Below are 18,095 nucleotides of genomic sequence, written 5' to 3'. Positions count from 1 at the left end.
GTGTACACACACACACACATATGTATATACATACCATTCCAGCAAAGGCTTTGTTTTCCCCTCTGTACAGCTGCTCCAGTAATCTTCATAAAGCAGCTGGAGAATATGGAAGTAGATGAGAACGCCACAGCTATCTTCCGCTGTGACCTATCCAAACCCAATGTCCGTGTGGAATGGAAGAAGGGTTCGTCCACAGTCCAGCCGAGCCAGAAGATTGAAATTAATGTAGAAGGAACTGCCCACAGTTTGATCATCCGTACCGCGGTCCCTGAAGATTCAGGAGAATACAGCTGTAGTACAGCCGACAGGAAGACCACAGCTAGATTAAAGGTTAAAGGTGAGAACCTCTCTTTGGAGTTTATGACTAACAGGCATGGGAAACCTTTTTTTGCTCCATGGAGCAGATCTTTATTAGGATTGGGCCAAATTTAACAGATGGGTGTCCAACTGTCAATCATCTGAGGACAAAATGGCATCAGGTGATTTAGTGCTCTGGAGTCCTGCAGCATCTCATTTCTGAAGCAGCTTACAGCAATGTGGGGAAGAAGCCTTGATTTTTAAAGCGGGTTCAGTGAAAATCCTTTTGCCACCAGGAAGGAGTTTGGCCTGAACTCCCTGAAAAAGCTAAGTTTTGTTACAGCAGTGAGTACAGTACAAAACCTTTCCTGATCAGGGATAAGTGCACCCAATTATTTTCTCTGCAGTCTTTACAACCCTGGACATCATTGGGGTTTTTTTTTTTTTCCCCCCCTGGCCGTGCAGCTCCCAAACCACTGTGTGTGTGGTTTGGGAGCTGCACAGCCAGGGAAAAAAACAATGCTGTCCAGGGTTGTAAAGACTGCAGAGAGAATAATTGGGTGCACTCTTCCCACCTTGCATCAAATCTACGCTTCCAGGTGCCATAAGAAAGCAGCAGAGATAGTGCAGGATAGTAGCACGCACCCCGGAAATTATCTCTTTCAGCTTCTGCCTTCTGGAAGAAGGTATAGGGTTATAAAGGCCAGGACTAGCTGTCTGAGAAACAGTTTCTACGCAGATGCAATTCTGGTTCTAAAGGTGGCATAAGGGGTCTCTATAGTATAGTGTATTTTAAAATGGGGTTTCAGAGTTTTTAGGGGGTTTTGAATGTTTTATGTAGTTTTTCAATTTCATTGTTCTGCATGAGACAATGACAATAAAGATATCATATCTCTGTATTGAATCTTGCCAAACTGAGCTGATGATGGGGGCCTGAATTCTTCTGCATTGACTGTGTGCGCCAGTTCCCTATGGGGAACTGTTGCATGCAGCCAGCACAGGATTGGACCCCATATCCTTCCCATCAGCTGAGAATCTGGTCTCATGAGCCAAACTGGAACCCCTGGCAGGCAAAAATTAACCCACGGGCCAGAGGTTGCCCACCTCTGCTTCAGTGTAACAGCATAAAAGTGTGAAGTTGTCCTCAGGTTGCTGGGAGAAATCAAAATAATAATTGTGAAGTATATTGCAGACAGGAAAGCACTACTGAAAATGATTACAGTAACTTTTATGCCTGGACTCTGGGCTCACCAAACCCTTTATGATTTCCCTTGAAGTTCCTCAGATGTCTTGCCTGCAGACAAACCACAAAATTCATAGCAAATTTTGCCTCGATCGCAATCCGGCTGCAACTGAGGAATGTTCAGGTCTCTCCCCAGAATTTTATTCTAATCTTACAACAACGCTTTAGGCTTCTTCTGAAAGCCTACAGGTGCTTGGCCTGGGAAAGAACCTCCAGACCGGTATCAAATTTCAGCTTAGACAATTTTTGGGGGGTGGCATCATGACTTTTGGAGGTTGCTCCAGACAGCTTTTCCCTTTAAGCTAGTCTTTTACAGAGATGGGAGGAAAGAGAGCAACCGTTATGTTTTGTACTTATGTGTACTAGGGCTTTAGGGGTGTTGAGAGCATTTGGCCCAAGGGTTCTTGACTGAGCACACACCCCTTTTGAATCTCAAAGTGCTAGTGCAATCGGGGCATTTATTTATCCCTATATTGCATTTATATAGCTTGCCCCATGAGATACATTTTCTAGGCAGCCCCAAAAGCCACCACTTATATAAACTAAGAACAGCTATGGCAAATGCTATTAAAAACAGAAGGTAAAGGTAAAGGTACCCCTGACCATTAGGTCCAGTCGTGACTGACTCTGGGGTTGCGGCACTCATCTCGCTTTATTAGCTGAGGGAGCCGGCGTACAGCTTCCGGGTCATGTGGCCAGCAGGACTAACCCGCTTCTGGCGAACCAGAGCAGCGCACGGAAACGCCGTTTACCTTCCCGCTGGAGCAGTACCTATTTATCTACTTGCACTTTGATGTGATTTTGAACTGCTAGGTGGGCAGGAGCTGGGACCGAGCAACAGTAGCTCACCCCATTGCAGGATTCAAACCACCGACCTTCTGATTGGCAAGTCCTAGGCTCTGTGGTTTAACCCACAGCGCCACCCATGTCCCATTAAAAACAGAAACACATCAACAAATCATTTTTTTTAAAAAATGAAACTCGACTGCTATTCCTATTCTGAGCCAGAAGGAGGCATGATTAAGAAAGAGTATTTTGATCATAATGACTCTCAGATACGAGTTCTCTTTAGTGTGTGCATTGCCTTCCAGCTCTCCCTGTCCTTTTCAAACGTGGTCTCCAAAACAAAGAGGTTGAGACGGGGAACACGGTGTCTTTGCGCTGTGAGCTGTCCAAGCCTTTGGCCCCGGTGGCCTGGAAGAAAGGGAAAGTGGTGCTGCAGTCAAGCGACAAGTATGAGCTCAGGCAGGAAGGGAACTTTGCAGAGCTCCTCATCTATGATGTGGAAGCTCAGGATGCTGGGGAATACACCTGCAATTCAGGAGACCAACAGACAACAGCCACAGTGAAAGTCAAAGGTATAATAAGCTTGGACTCGTTCCCATTCCTTCTGCATGCTTGCCTTTGTGGCCTGGGGGTCTGCATTTTTTTTATCAATAGTTCCACTCCAGAGATGTAACAAGTGTTAGTCTTGCATCACTGCCATCATGTTTTACCCTGGACTGGTAGGAAAGCTACAGTGGGAGCGTATCCTGCAGGGAGCAGGCTACTGACTCACAGAAAAATGGTAAGAGTAGTGTCTGTACATGTTGCCTCATATCCCAGGTTCTACAAATGCTATAGAGAGAGAGAGAGAGAGAGAGAGAGAGAGAGAGAGAGAGAGAGACCCTGAGAAAAAGAACATACAAAACCTACAATGTAAAATCAGGAAAAAACAAGCAGGAAAACTCTTGTAAAGGTAAAGGTAAAGGGACCCCTGACCATTAGGTCCAGTCGTGACCGACTCTGGGGTTGCAGCACTCATCTCGCTCTATAAGCCAAGGGAGCCAGCATTTGTCTGCAAACAGCTTCCGGGTCATGTGGCCAGCATGACTAAGCCGCTTCTGGTGAACCAGAGCAGTGCACGGAAACGCCTTTTACCTTCCCGCCGGAGCAGTACCTATTTATCTACTTGCACTTGGACGTGCTTTCAAACTGCTAGGTTGGCAGGAGCTTATAAAGGTACTAACAACCAAAAGTGGGACAGCAGAAAGAAAAAAAATAAGTGAAAACTGGGACTCTGTGGGTTATGATTCATTGGGAGGGGGCTGGCAACTGTCCCCTTGCCCCCCCCCCGGTTCCCCCCTTCCGCTGCCACCTACAGACCAATTCTGCCATGTCTGTGGCTAACGGTGTAACAATTTCATTTTCCATATGAATGAAACTCTGGGGAAACCTTTTAGCATACTCTGATTAAAACTCAGAACTGCCAGAAGCTAGATAATGGTTTGGCCACAGGTACCTCATTCCTTACCTTCTTCTCCCAGTCTTGACAACCTCTGGGATCTTAGTATGGATTTTGAAATCAGTGGTAGCTGGGCAGTGCTCATAATCCTGTGGGCACAACCAGAACTGGCCATGCCACACCCTGTTTTTAAATATATATCCATATACCTTTACCTATCTCATCTCTGACAGTGTTGCCATAGATGGCATCACTGCAAAGCCCACAGAAGCTGGTGTGGGCATCTTGCCAGAGTTTCTTATGCTACGTTAATTAAAGCCATAATCTACACCCACAGATCTTTCCCAGTCCAAGCCCTCCGTTTTGATAGACCACTGCCCTGATTCTCTCTTCCCTGCAGTTCTGCCAGTGCTCTTCAAAGAAGAATTGCAGAACGTGGAATCAGAAGCAGGTGGAAAGGCCGTCCTGCGCTGCGAGATCTCAAAACCTGATGCTCCTGTGGAGTGGAGGAAAGGAGCCATCGTCCTTCAGCCTAGTGCCAAGTATGAGATGCGGCAGAGAGGCACAAGTATTGAGCTGATCATTCACAATCTGGAGCCCGAAGATTGCGGCCCCTACACTTGTAGCACAGGAGACGAGCTGTCGACAGGCTCTGTTTATGTACAAGGTGCGTTCACCATAATACGGCTGGATTTTGTAACCCAAAACTTACACGTACCATACGGCAGTGCAAAACCACACTGCTTCCAGAGCAGCACATTCACCCAACACCACAGCATATGGGCTGAAACACAGTATTGTAATTCTGTGCGTAAAGTGGTTTGGTTGTGCTTTGCTTAAATCCTTGAGTCTAGAATTTATTATTTATACCCCACCCATCTGGCTGGGTTTCCCCAGCCACTCTGGGCGGCTTCCAACAGAGTATTCAAATACAGTGGTCTGTTAAACATTAAAAGCTTCCCTGAAGAGGGCTGCCTTCAGATGTCTTCTAAAAGTCTGGTAGTTGTTCTTCTCTTTGACATCTGGTGGGAGGGCATTCTACAGGGAGGGTGCCACTACCGAGAAGGCCCTCTGCCTGGTTCCCTGTAACTTGGCTTCTTGCAGTGAGGGAACCACCAGAAGGCCCTTGGTGCTGGACGTCAGTGTCAGGGCAGAACGATGGGGGTGGAGACGATCCTTCAGGTATACTGGACTGAGGCTGTTTAGGGCTTTAAAGGTCAGCACCAACACTTTGAATTGTGCTCGGAAACGTACTGGAAGCCAATGTAGGTCTTTCAAGACCGGTGTTATGTGGTCTTGGTGGCCACTCCCAGCCACCAGTCTAGCTGCCGCATTCTGGACTAGTTGTAGTTTCCTGGTCACCTTCAGCGGTAGCCCCACATAGAGCACATTGCAGTAGTCCAAGTGGGAGATAACCAGAGCATGCACCACTCTTGCAAGACAGTCTGCGGGCAGATAGGGTCTCAGCCTGCATACCAGATGGAGCTGTTAGACAGCTGCCCTGGACACAGAATTGACCTGCTCCTCCATGGACAGCTGTGAGTCCAAAATGACTCCCAGGCTGCACACCTGGTCCTTCAGGGGCACAGTTACCCCATTCAGGACCAGGGAGTCCTCCACACCTGCCCACCTCCTGTCCCCCCAAAACAATACTTCTGTCTTCTGATTCAACCTCAATCTGTTAGCCGCCATCCATCCTCCAACCGCCTCCAGACACAGGACCTTCACCGCCTTCACTGGTTCTGATTTGAAAGAGAGGTAGAGCTGGTTCACACATGTATTCGCATCACTTTTATCTCTCACTACCTGGCTTCTCAGCACTTGATGCCATTCGGTTGGATGTGTCCTAGCTTCATTGACATGCATTAATGTGAGGTGCTATGAAAGTTCTGTCTACGGCTCTCGATGTGTGAGATCTCATTCACACATGCAAGTTTCTGTCACAGTGCTTCGCTCATTGAGTAACAAACCTGTATGTGTGAACGATACATGCATAGTCGCAGGTATATGAAAGCAGTAGTCACTGCCACTCTGTACTGGCAGAACATTTCAAGCATACATAAGCCAAATAGAAAGCCAGAGCTCTCCTTTTAGTTTACTACTAGGCATCATTTTATGCTTCATGATACTCATGTGAATGGTCTCCTGGCAATTGGAGGTTGTGATTAGGAGGTTTTTTTGGGGGAGGGGGAAAGGAGAAGGGACTATATAGCTTATTTACTTCCTGCCATTTCCCCATTCAAAATCAACCCATCCCTGGCTGCTTTCTCACCTGTGGGAGAGAAGTTACAAGGTCCCTGTGCCTTTTCCCCTGCAGGGAGAAAAGCTGCAGAGAAGTGTGATTTTGAGTGGGTAATAGTGGAAGGAGAAAGGGTTAAGTATTTCATGCACATCATGAAATTAACAGCTTCCTACAGCTACTTTTCAGCTTGCTTCAAGAAACTGTTTATGCATCTCCCACAATTACCATCTGGTTTGATTCCAAGGAACCGTCAAAAGGTTTTTTTACAAATGTACATTAGGATGAATAGTTGAGCACTCATTCTCTTACCATTTGAAGAAGGTTTTGTTGTGTATCTAAGCCATGTCGATCAAAGGCGACACCCAAGAGAGTTGGCACATCTGCCTTGTTTGCATATCAGGGTGCAATATTATGACAAAAAGTATCAATTGCTTGATTGTGTGAAAGCAAAACCCCATCTGTCTTGTTGGGGCAGATTAGCTTCCTTATACAGTCATAGAATCAAAGAATTGTAGTGTTGGAAGGGACCCCAAAGCTCATCTCGTCCACCCCCCTGAAATGCAGGAATCTCAACTAAAGCTTCCCTGACAGATGGCCATCCAACCTCTGCTTAAAAACCTCCAAGGAAGAGTGTTAGAAAGTTAGTCAATGTGACAAGAGAACGATTCTTTATTAAACATCTGTGTTAACTGATCCCTACAATCTCATAGATGCCATGGTGTTGTCCTATGAATGCATGCTCTGTACCTACCAAAATGGTGGAATCCCATATCTGTTATGTCTTAACATGATGGAGGGTCCTGCAAGTTGAATTTTCTTGAAGTTCTGGCGCAGGCTCGTGGTATTTTGATGCCAACATTAGACCAAATTACAGCTCGCCAACGTCTTGGTTGTACCTAGTTTCCAAAGTATTTTAAAGAATGTGATCAGTTGCAATCACAACAGGTCGTTCTTAAAGACCACTATCCCATGGCAACATTACAAGAGGTCATGGCAGGAGTTGCCAACACTTAGCCATTTCTCCAGGATAAATGAGTTTTGATCATTGGCCTTGAGTGTGTCTATGTGTAATTGTGATATGTTCTTCGGTATCAATCTTGATTGCTAGGTTTGTAAGTCCCCTAATGATGTTCGCCTCTTAAGTGGTGGGTGTTGTCAGTTTTGTAAAAGCCGGTATGTTTACACATGTGTTCTCCCTTGGTATGCATTCTCTTACTTTGTCACGCAGAAGAGGAAGTGCAGATAGTTTCTGGTTTAAAGAACACGGACGTCTTTGCGGGCGAATCAGCCGCTTTCACTTGCGAGCTCTCGCGCCCGGGCATGCAAAACGTACAGTGGTGGCTGGACGGATCTCCCCTTCAAAGCAGCCCCGTGAACGAAATCTCTGTGCAAGATGGGAAAGTGTATACTTTGACCCTAAAGGACCTGGGGCCCAATGATTCAGGAATTGTGACCTTCAGAGCGGGCCCCCTCATATCCTCCGCTAAATTATTAATCAAAGGTATTTTGGCTTTGGATGCAGTTGCCCCACGGGCCGCCCCACAAACCACACTACTTACGCTTCTGGCTTCAGGTGGCCCTTAACAAATTTCTGCAAAATGGCTACTGGAAGGCATGCATTAACCAGTAAGCACCATCTTACTAGCTTATCTGCTGGCCTCCTACAAGATGTTCCACTGCAGGTGTTCTTTCCAGTACTAGTTCATCATAAGGTGTAGCATACATGCACATGCAGAGACAATGGAGGTTGCCCCCAAAGCCTTCCATGGGCCAGGAGAAAAGTATGAACCCCTTTTTAAGCTCCAAGTTGTTTGCAGACTCTCATAAGCATAGCGTAGACAGCTAGGCAGAAGGATACTGCTTGGAAAGGCAATTAAAATGTGAGATTTTCAGAGGTGATTGAATGCTGGCAGTGTACATATTGAATTAGAAATTTTCTTGCGAAAGACACATCCATATAACCAAAACAGGTGCAACATTGCTTACTGGGGCAATGATCCTTAATAAGAATATACGAAACCCACCCTGTTCTTCTTACCAGTCTTGGAAACATGGGGAAATTATTATTATTATGTCACTCTTCATATTAATATCACAGGGTGGTTTACAATATATTCCACAGTGTGTCTCGGATGCCCTTGCTTTTAGGGACTACTACTGGAAGTTAGATGCACTTCTGAATCATAGCTGTCAACGTTTTCCTTTTTTTAAGGGGAATTCCCTTATTCTGAATAGGATTCCTCACAAGAAAAGGGAAAAGTTGACAGCTATGTTCTGAATGTGCATCCAGGTGCAGCAGCTGCTGCTGCCCTCCAGTTTAATCTGGGGTGAAAATTTGGGGGGCTGATATAAGTGTTTGCATAGTGAGCCCCCAAACATTTCCCCCTCTTGCTGAAATTGGAACTGGACGAAGGGTTATGGTTACTAGTTCTAAATATTTCAGTCCCACTGAGGCTTATGGCTGTAAACACTAGAAAAGTTGACACCTCTCTCTTGCACATGAATCACGTTGGTCCTTAAGGGTATGGCTGTTACCTGTAGGCAGTGGCGTAGCGTGGGGGGTGCCAGGGGTGCCGGCCGCGCCGGGCGCAACATCTGGGGGGGCGCGAGTCCAGAGGGAAGGGACAAGTTCCTTCCTCCGCCGGGCTCCCCACCGCCGCCGCCAGCCTTGCGCCCTAGCGCGCGTGCCCCCCGCCGCCGCTGCGGCTGCGCTCCACTCACTGCTCGCAGGAGGAGCAGCCGCTGCAGAAGCGCCGATGCCGCCACCGAAGCCTGGCCGGGCACGGGCAGCCTCCGCACCCCGCCGCCGCCATCCCCTCGGCCCAGCCACAGGGGGCGGCTGCTTCTGCCGACTGGGAGGGAGGAGAGCTCCGAGGGCCTCGCCGCGCCCTGCGCTCCCCAAAACCCTCCGAGAGGAAGCCGGCGGGCGGGCGAGGATCTCTTGGCAGAAGGGGGCGCCGCTGGCTCCGGCTCTGAGCCGCGGGGGGGGGGCGAGGACGGAGCACGGCTGGAAGCCCCCGGACCCGGCCGGGAGGAGGAGAGGCGCTCGCCAAGCCCGGATCTGGAGCTCCACCTACAGCCCAAGGAGAGGAGGGGGCGGGGAGGCGCCCGAGGGGAGGGGGCTTCGGCTGCCTCGGCCCGCGGGGGCTCCGCAAATAATAAATTTAATAAATTCCTGCTGAGCCTTGGGGGGGGGGGTCCTTGGCTCCTTCGCTCGCCCCCAGCCCCAGTGGCGTAGCGTGGGGGTGCAGGGGGGCTGGGTGCAACATCTGGGGGGGCGTGCTCGCACTCGAGTGGTAAAATCCACAGGTTAGGGGGCGCAAATTACTTGCCTTGCCCCGGGTGCTGACAACCCACGCTACGCCACTGCCTGTAGGGAACATGCCAAAGGTTGCAGAAGATGAGCGTTTGTGTGTCTCAGTTCAATAGTCCCACTGGAATTCGTTTATAGTCAGAAATCACGTAGCGTTCCTGTGAAATCATAGGCAGCTTCCCAAGATATTTTCAGAGAATAATCAGCATGAACAAGTAGTAAAGTAATTCCCTTTATTATATCAACCTGTGTTGATGTAAGAGAAGCCAGGCTTTCAAGTTACACTGTACTCTTCATTCACCAAGAAAAATGGGTAGAAAGGGATAGATCCAGTTTGAAATAAGAACAATACTTGAAGAATCCAAGGGTGGCTTCATTCACCAGGAATAATAATGTACTAGTGAAATTCTAACCATGCTTACATTAATGCCCTTAACAGACACTTCCTTTATGTTTCAGCTGGTAGTGCTATCACTGTGCTTTTTGCCTTTTCTCTTTATATCAGCCTGTCTTTTCTGTCCAGGCCAGATCTTCTCAGAAGATGTCAGGAGGATATTCTTTCCTTCTCATTCACTGTTTCCCAACAATAAGCAGGCTTACATGTGCACAAATGATGCTTATTTGGAGATGCACGGTTCCCTCTGTGGAACTCACAACATTACAATTCTAGTTTGGTTTTTGTGCATTAATGTAAGCTGTTGGATCTTAGTCCAAATTCCTGCACAATTCCAAGTCTAGCTCTAAGCGTGCAAGGAAATGGACAAGTGCCTGGACTTAAATTTAAAAACAAGGACCTCTCAATTGGTGCAGCCTGTGTCACCTCACCTCTTCTCTGAGGACCCCGGACTGTTTTTCACTCCAACGTCACTTCTGAATCATTCTCACCCAGGGCACAACTTGCCTCACTCTGATCTCGATCTTGGACTCAGTTTTTAGGCAACATTATGCCCCACTCAATTGTCTTGTAAGACATCAGCGAAGGGGGCCATCAAAGGAGGTATAATCTGACCACTTGGGGCTGTTGCCACTTCAGGTCAACGCTGCTTCATTATTGCCAATCCCACGCTATGTCAGCCCTTAACTACAGCAGACCCAATGACTGGGTGGGTGGGATTAAAGGTCTTGGTTTGGGCAGGTCTATAGATCAGAAAATGGGATGCGGGTGGCGCTGTGGTCCATACCACAGAGCCTAGGGCTTGCCGATCAGAAGGTCGGTGGTTTGAATCCCCACAACGGGGTGAGCTCCCGTTGTTCGGTACCAGCTCCTGCCAACCTAGCAGTCTGAAAGCACATCAAGTGTAAGTAGATAAATAGGTACCACTCCAGCGGGAAGGTAAACGGTGTTTCCGTGCACTGCTATGGTTCACCAGATGTGGCTTAGTCATGCTGGCCACATGACCCGGAAGCTGTTTGCGGACAAATGCTGGCTCCCTCGGCCTATAGAGCGAGATGAGCGCCGCAACCCCAGAGTCGTCCGCGACTGAACCTAATGGTCAGGGGTACCTTTACCTTTATAGATCAGAATGTGAGCCCGCTCTCTAGTAACACACCTACAGAGATATAACTGTAATGTCCCAGGGACACACAACACGAAAGCTTCCCTAACAGCTAATTCACCTGCTTCTATACTGCTCGTTGCTGATGTCACAAGCAAACACAAAACTTATCAAACTAAGTGGTGCTTCTCATCCGCTTTCATGCATCTCACTCACACCGAGAGCACTGTGCTTAAACAAAATGAGCGCCCGTAAACCTTCCCCGAAGGATGCACTAATACATGTCCCTCCTGACGTGTCGGTTGACAGATCCAACCATTGAAGTGGTCAGTCCCATGCAGGACATTACCGTGGACGAAGATGGCACAGCAGAATTCATCTGCCAGTATTCCAGGCCTGTGCAGGCCACGTGGATGAAGAACGAGCAGGCGGTTCATGCAGACGGCCAGCGAATTGTCATTGAGCAAGACTGGAATGTGGCCAAGCTGAAGATCAAGCCTGCTCTCCCAGGGGACACCGGCATCTATTCTTGCGAAGCTGGAGGCACTAAAGTGGTGGCTCTGCTTGATGTTCAAGGTGAGGTCTTCCACGATGGAAAGAAGACTATCGAGGGAGTGCAGGGAGCGTTCACAGCAGCAACCGACCATGAGCAGCGCTCCTTCTTTTGCCATGGCCTAGCGCTGTTTTCCAGCTGCAGCTTGGGGTGTCTGAACCGAGGCTGGATGACAACCTCTCAGGGGTTCTGTAGCTGTGATTCCTGCTTTGCTGGGGTTGAGCTGGGATCCCTTCCAACTCTACAGTTCTGTGATTCTGTGAGGAGCTGTTGACTCTTCCAGATTATAGAGCATGGGGGAAAGGACCCGCTCCTTAAAAAAAATGGGGCGTGGGTGGGTGGGTGGGGTAGCTATAGGGCTGAACAAACCTTCCAGTTTTGGTTTCTCTCATTTTCACATTTTTCTAGTCCTCGAGTTCTCCAAAGTTTCGCATCAGCTTGCAATTTTTCATTATTAAACAAATCAGGCTTGATAGTGGAAATTTATCCCAATACACACATTTTTAATACAGTTTTCTGCAATGTGCACATTTTTGCAAGCAGTTTACCTTAATATAAGTTAGCTGAGTATATTATTTTCACTATATACATTATAATGCTTATCCCCTCCCCCATAATGTACAGATTTTGACACACAATATTTGGAGGGAGAACTGCATCACAAAATTTGGAGAAGTGCAAAATTTAAAGGATAGCTATATTTTGGTTCATGTGTTTTTTCCCAGGAAACACATATTAGGTAGGCTTGCATGAAAATGGAAACCAAGCCAAATTTCCCTTCCATCCCTAGTTAGCAATTTTATGTGGCCTCTGGGACTGAGTCTTACCTGCTGCTGGGATGATGTGAAACATGGTCTTTGCAAAAGCTTTGAAACAATACCCCAGGGCACCTCTTTCCAACACTTCCCCAACATGCCTTTTTTCATTTCCACATACTGCCTTTAATTTAGGACTGCCTGTTCATGCAAAATCTAATGAAAGTCGTTTTGGATAATTAAAGGTCTGTTGTAATGTTACGGCTCTGAGTGTAAGCTGAGAGCTGAGGAGCCACCCTGCTATTTTAATTCTCACATCAGTTATGAACTTTGCTAGGGTGGGCTTAGGTAAGTCCCTGCCTGAACCTAAACCTCCCCAACTGCAAAAGGGGGAAAGTAATACTTGCCTACCTTACAGGGCTGTTGTAAGGATAACTGAAAATAAAATAAATGTGAAATGCTTTGAGTACCCTAAAGTGTTTCAGAAATGCTAAAGATAAATACTGCCTTTGATTATATTAGTCTACATTTACCCAGAGCTCAGACTTCTGATACTGTTGTATCACATATATTGCTCTTTGCTTATTCTTACTTGGTTGCTATTAGCAATGTGGTGGTATTATAATTAGAATTTTGTTTTTATAGTTGTTTAGCTATGTTATTTCTATTGGGTGTCTGTTGATTGCTTTGAGCCTGTGGGAAAGTGGGCCATAACAGTTCTAAAATCAGTAAAAGTGAGGTGTCCATAATGACAAGAGAAGGGACAATATATTTTGTGCTATTCTGTGCATTAACAGCTACTTGGAATTATGCAATCCACAATGGCGCAGTTCACATTACCCATGTTTATTGCTTTTGACATCATACGATCAATTTGGGAAATCTCCGTATTGGGAGAAGAAGGGTTTTTACTGTCGGCTACCACAGGTCAATGCATAAACTTTGGTGAGGGTTAGGAGGAGATATGGAATTCTTTTACATGTTTTATATTGCAAAAGGGGAAAAACAGTATCTCATTTATTTTGATGTTGTCATTTCGTCTTTCAATAGTCCTGCACTGAGATGGTTCACGAGCCGTTCACCATTGCCACTTATAGCAATGGCAGTGTGCAATCCTGACAGTTTCTGACCCCTTTGAATTTCTGGAACCAAGTTTGCCCTGGGCTGAATTAAGGAGGAGGCACCAGGAAGTCTGCAATCTTGCCAGCATAATGGAGAGATATTTTGACTGATTTTATGCAATTTTGCCAGTTGCATGTACCCACCAGTGCACCATTTTAAAAGTGTTTCCACAAGTTTTTATTGAATCACTACTGTTATATTTTTCCTTTTTTGTGATGGCTCTGTACTCTGACTTCTTGTTGTTGTTGATGATGACATTATTATGGATTATTGCTGACATTATAAGTTTCTCTTGACTTTGCAGCTAATTCGTTTGTAACTTAAAACTCAATGAAGCACATTTTTTAAAAAGTAGGTGGCACCATGAGCATGGCAGTTGTGAAGCTACAGACTTGGATGGCTTTAAAGAAGGATTAGATAAATTCCCAGAGAAGGCTTTCAATGCCGATGAGTCATGATGGCTATATTCTGCTTGCCCAGAGATGGTGCATCCCGTTTACCTGCTTCTGGCGAAACTGGAATCCGTCCCTTCCTCCCTTGCCACTGTGAGATCTTGCAAGACTTCAGTAAGATCTCACAGGAAACCGCTGCCAATGCCACTTCTCTGCTGGTGGGCTGGGCTATGGAGATGAGGCGGGTGGCATCTCTTGGGCTTCCTCTGCTTGAGGTGGGCGCCTCACCCTGCCTCATCAAAGCAGTATGCCTCTATTATACCAGTTCCTGTAAGTGGAGAGTGCTGCTGTTGAGCTCAGGTCCTGATTGTTGGCTTGCCAAGGCCATCTGCTTGGCCATTGTGAGTACGGAATGCTTGACATAAGAAGAAGAAGAAGAGTTTGGATTTGATATCCCGCTTTATCACTACCTGAAGGAGTCTCAAAGCGGCTAACATTCTCTTTTTTTTAAATAGATATTTATTGAGATTTTCAAAGATTATATATACACACAAACAAAACACAGACAAAAAACAAGTATAATTTCAGACCCTTATTTTCTTATACCTTAGTTCGCTGACCTCCTCCTACCTCCCCTTTCTGTATTCCAATTTCCAATTATTTATTCAGCAAGTCCTCTCCCTTAATTTCATTTAGTTTTTGCCCTTTCTTTTCTTTTAACTTAAACATTACTGCTGAAAACCATTTGACTTTTAAACTTCTAAATTTGTATTTTGATAACCTTATTTTCATTTAAAAAAACAACAAAACCAACTTTACATTATCCAAACTTAAACATCAATCTTATACATCGGTTCCTATTCTTGAAGCATTTTTTTCCTAAGGTCGACCAAAATTCCCTTCCACGGATTTCCCAATTTACATACCAATAACAAACAAAATCGAAATGAAATATATTGTAATTATAAACCCTTTGGATTCCCAAATTCCACCCCCCTTTCCCGGTTTCAGCCCCCAGCGGCTAACATTCTCCTTTCCCTTCCTCCCCCACAACAAACACTCTGTGAGGTGAGTGAGGCTGAGAGACTTCAAAGAAGTGTGACTAGCCCAAGGTCACCTAGCAGCTGCATGTGGAGGAGCGGGGAAGCGAACCCATTTCACCAGATTACGAGTCTACCGCTCTTAACCACTACACCACACTGGCTCAAGAGACTGCTAGATGAAGCTAATGACCCATCTAGCCCAGCATCCTGTTCTCACAGTGACCAACCAGATGCCTGTGGGGAAATCCTCAAGCAGCACGTGAACATAACAGCAACTCTTCCTTCCTGTGGTCTCCAGCGACTGGTATTCAGAACCATTACTGCCTTCAGCTGTGTTAGCAGAGCTGAGCCACCATGGATAGTAGCCATTGAGAGCCTTTTCATTCATGAATTTGTCTAATCCAGTGTTTCCCAACCGGTGTTCCGCGGCACACTAGTGTGCCGTGAGAAGTTGGCTGGTGTGCCATGGGAGGGAGGCGGGCGAGTCGGGCGGTGAGAGGCGGCGGCGGCGAGGATCCGTGTCGAGCCGGGGGCGGCTCCGCGGTGGTGGTGCCGAGGTTTCTCTCTCCATTCTCCCCTCACACACACACACACACACACAGGAAATAACACAGGATCAGCTGACAGGACCCAGCCAATGGGGCGGCGGCGGGGCAGTGCGTGCAAAAGGGAGGAGCGCGAGACAGCGGACGAGGAGGAGGCCGGCATGTCCGGGCAGCAGCAGCAACAACAACAGCAGCAGCAACTCCCGGCGACGGCTCCTCAAGCCCCGGGCAACCCTACTCCCTCACCGGCCTCGGCCGCCCTCCTGCTCCACCCGCCGCCGCCTCCCCCGCCGCCGCCGGCCACCTCGGCCCCGCCGCCGCCCCTCCTCCGCCCGCTATCGCCGCCACCACCACAACAGCCGCCGCCGCCTCAGCTGCCGCCGTCCCTCAGTCCCTCGCTTTGCTGCCTCCTCCCCCCCCACCCCCAAAGCTTGGAGGTTCCCCGGCAAGGGGGAGGGGAAAAAATTGAAAACTTTCACTTTCGTGCGTCCCTCCCGGCGTGGCGCTGCGCGCTGACGTCACGGGGCTGTAATGGTGGTGTGCCGCGAGATTTTTTTCCTCAAACAAGTGTGCCTTTGCCCAAAAAAGGTTGGGAAACACTGGCTAATCTTCCTTTAAAGCCATCCAGGTTGATGGCTTCACAGTTGCCAGGCTCATGGTGTCTCTTCCTGGACTAGACGGTCCTTTGGCCTGATGCAGCTTCTTCCTGAGTTGCACTGCCCTTATGTTGACATTACAGATCAGTTGATTATGTAACTCTTTGCTGGGTCATCAAACAGAACACTGCATCATTTTAGAGCTCTTCAGCCACTGCACAATGACTGCCGTGTTTTAAATGAAGATTGTATGGAAAGTCTAAGTTAGTGGCTCTCAAATTTCACCCCTCCCTCGATGGACCAAATTGCTGGGGTGTGTGTGTGCTCAGTGGACTTGTAAAGTTTTGTTGTTTGACAAATCAAAGCATATACACAACTCACATTTTAACATTTTTTCTTCGGTGCTAACACCATTGCTGTTTATGAAACTCACAGGCTCGAGGCCAAAGCTTTGTTAGCTTCTTCCGTAATGGAAGAGATATAGACCACCTGTATAGAACTAGTAGACCACCTGTGGTCTGAAGACCACTGTTTAAGAACCTCTGACCTAAGGAATTACATTCAACCAATATGTGATCTCCTATTTTGATTTTCTATGTAATGTTCAGATGCGTAAACTCAGTGATTAACTGTGATATTTTTTTTAAAAAAAAACCTTTCCAACAGCCAAGAACACCATCGTCCAGGGCTTAGAGAACGTTGATGCGATGGAAGGGGGCGAAGCTCTGTTTGAGTGCTACCTTTCAAAACCTGAGTGCTACAATTATAACTGGCTGATTGACGATGAGCCAGCCAAAACCTCTGAAAACATTGAGATGGTTTATTTTGAAAATGGTCTCCGGCACCTCCTTCTCCTGAAGAACCTCACGCCCCATGACAGCTGCCAAGTGACTTTCCAGACGGGTGACGTGGCTTCGTCTGCATTCCTAACTGTAAAAGGTAGTATCATACTATTGCACCAGAACCACAAGCCTACTGACCCAGATAACATATCATTGTTCCTTCCATTCTCTGTCATTCTCTGTCCTTTTTCTAAAAGTTACTAGACTCAGAGTAATGAACGAATGAGATGTATGCAACTGGGCCCCATCCGGTAGTACCTTTTCAGTATGGGAGCTACTATAGGACCAATCTTCCCTGTGCTCTGCAAGTAACGTTGGAGCCCTGGGTAGGGATGTAAGAAGGCATCTTTTTGCATCCTTCCCTGTATTTGTCTCATGCGGCTCTGTCTTAGTTCTGCTGCAGTTCACCTTCTGCCAAAAACTTGCTGTCTGCTGTGATAAAATTGTTGGGATACTGCCAGGAAGATAAAGTCCATCATGGCCCCCAATCCGGCTGCCGGACGATCCATCGACCTCCCGTAGACACGCAGTATCAGCAATTAGCGACATGAGCTCCAGAACATTCTAGAGCCGATGCACACTCTTTATCAGCAGATAATGCACAGCCAAAAGTTGCACTCAGGAGAGCATTATTTACAAGCTTTATTCAGTGTTGATCAGAACAAAGAAAGACATGACTGCCTGCGACAGTCTCTCCAGCAGAGAGAGAGAAACGAAAGCAATAGATAACATAAACATCCTGTGAACAGGAAATACGCAGGCTGTGACACAAACATCCTGCTCCCTTTTAAGGTGGAACGGAAATATCCTAACAAAAATGACATACATTATATCATCATTATGTTCTTTTCTTTTTCTTTTTAAATTTGTTTTTATTGAAAGATTTCCATGGATAACAGAGGTGCGTATAACGTAGGTCTCTGTTTTCCGTTCATAGAGTCCTTTCTACAGGTCAATTACATTCAGTGTGAGACGCTACTGTCATAGGGATTTTGAGGGTGTGGGGAGAGAGACGGGAGGTAATGATATTTCATTCTTCTGCATAGTGTACATGCAGAGTTTTGTGTGAGTGTCAGGCAGATAAGTTTGTTTGTTTGTTTGTGTTGGTGGCACAAGAGGTTGGAGAACCCAGAGCACGGTTGGTTGCAGTGAGTTTTGGTTGTGCGTATGAGGAGGAGGGGGTTGTTGGGTCAAATTAGCCCATTTTTTAATGCTGTTGGGGGTGGGTGGGTTTATTTCAATCTAAAGAAAACACAATTCAAATGGGGCATAATCAATTGTGTATCATGTTGTTGTTTAGTCATTTAGTCGTGTCTGACTCTTCGTGACCCCATGGGCCAGAGCACGCCAGGCACTCCTGTCCTTCACTGCCTCCCGCAGTTTGGTCAAACTCATGCTGGTAGCTTCGAGAACACTGTCCAACCATCTTGTC

At 46.9% G+C, this 18,095-nt stretch overlaps 1 protein-coding gene and 1 long non-coding RNA gene across 2 annotated transcripts in view; one reads left to right on the top strand and one right to left on the bottom strand.

Moving 5' to 3' along the window:
- The window catches only part of OBSCN (obscurin, cytoskeletal calmodulin and titin-interacting RhoGEF), a 285,408-nt gene that overhangs the window by 141,953 nt on the left and 125,360 nt on the right, over positions 1–18,095 (top strand). The window contains exons 57-62 of the mRNA XM_081163401.1: positions 71–337; positions 2,632–2,898; positions 4,165–4,431; positions 7,235–7,507; positions 11,125–11,391; positions 16,488–16,760. Of these exons, the coding sequence (XP_081019527.1) occupies positions 71–337; positions 2,632–2,898; positions 4,165–4,431; positions 7,235–7,507; positions 11,125–11,391; positions 16,488–16,760 (1,614 nt within the window). The remainder of the gene's footprint in view (positions 1–70; positions 338–2,631; positions 2,899–4,164; positions 4,432–7,234; positions 7,508–11,124; positions 11,392–16,487; positions 16,761–18,095) is intronic.
- The window catches only part of LOC308569782, a 137,241-nt gene that overhangs the window by 71,181 nt on the left and 47,965 nt on the right, over positions 1–18,095 (bottom strand). The window lies entirely within an intron of this gene.

Source organism: Podarcis bocagei (assembly GCF_964188305.1).
Source record: "Podarcis bocagei genome assembly, chromosome: 12".
In the NCBI taxonomy this organism is placed as follows: Eukaryota; Metazoa; Chordata; class Lepidosauria; order Squamata; family Lacertidae; genus Podarcis; species Podarcis bocagei.
This window is presented reverse-complemented; position numbering and strand designations above follow the sequence as displayed.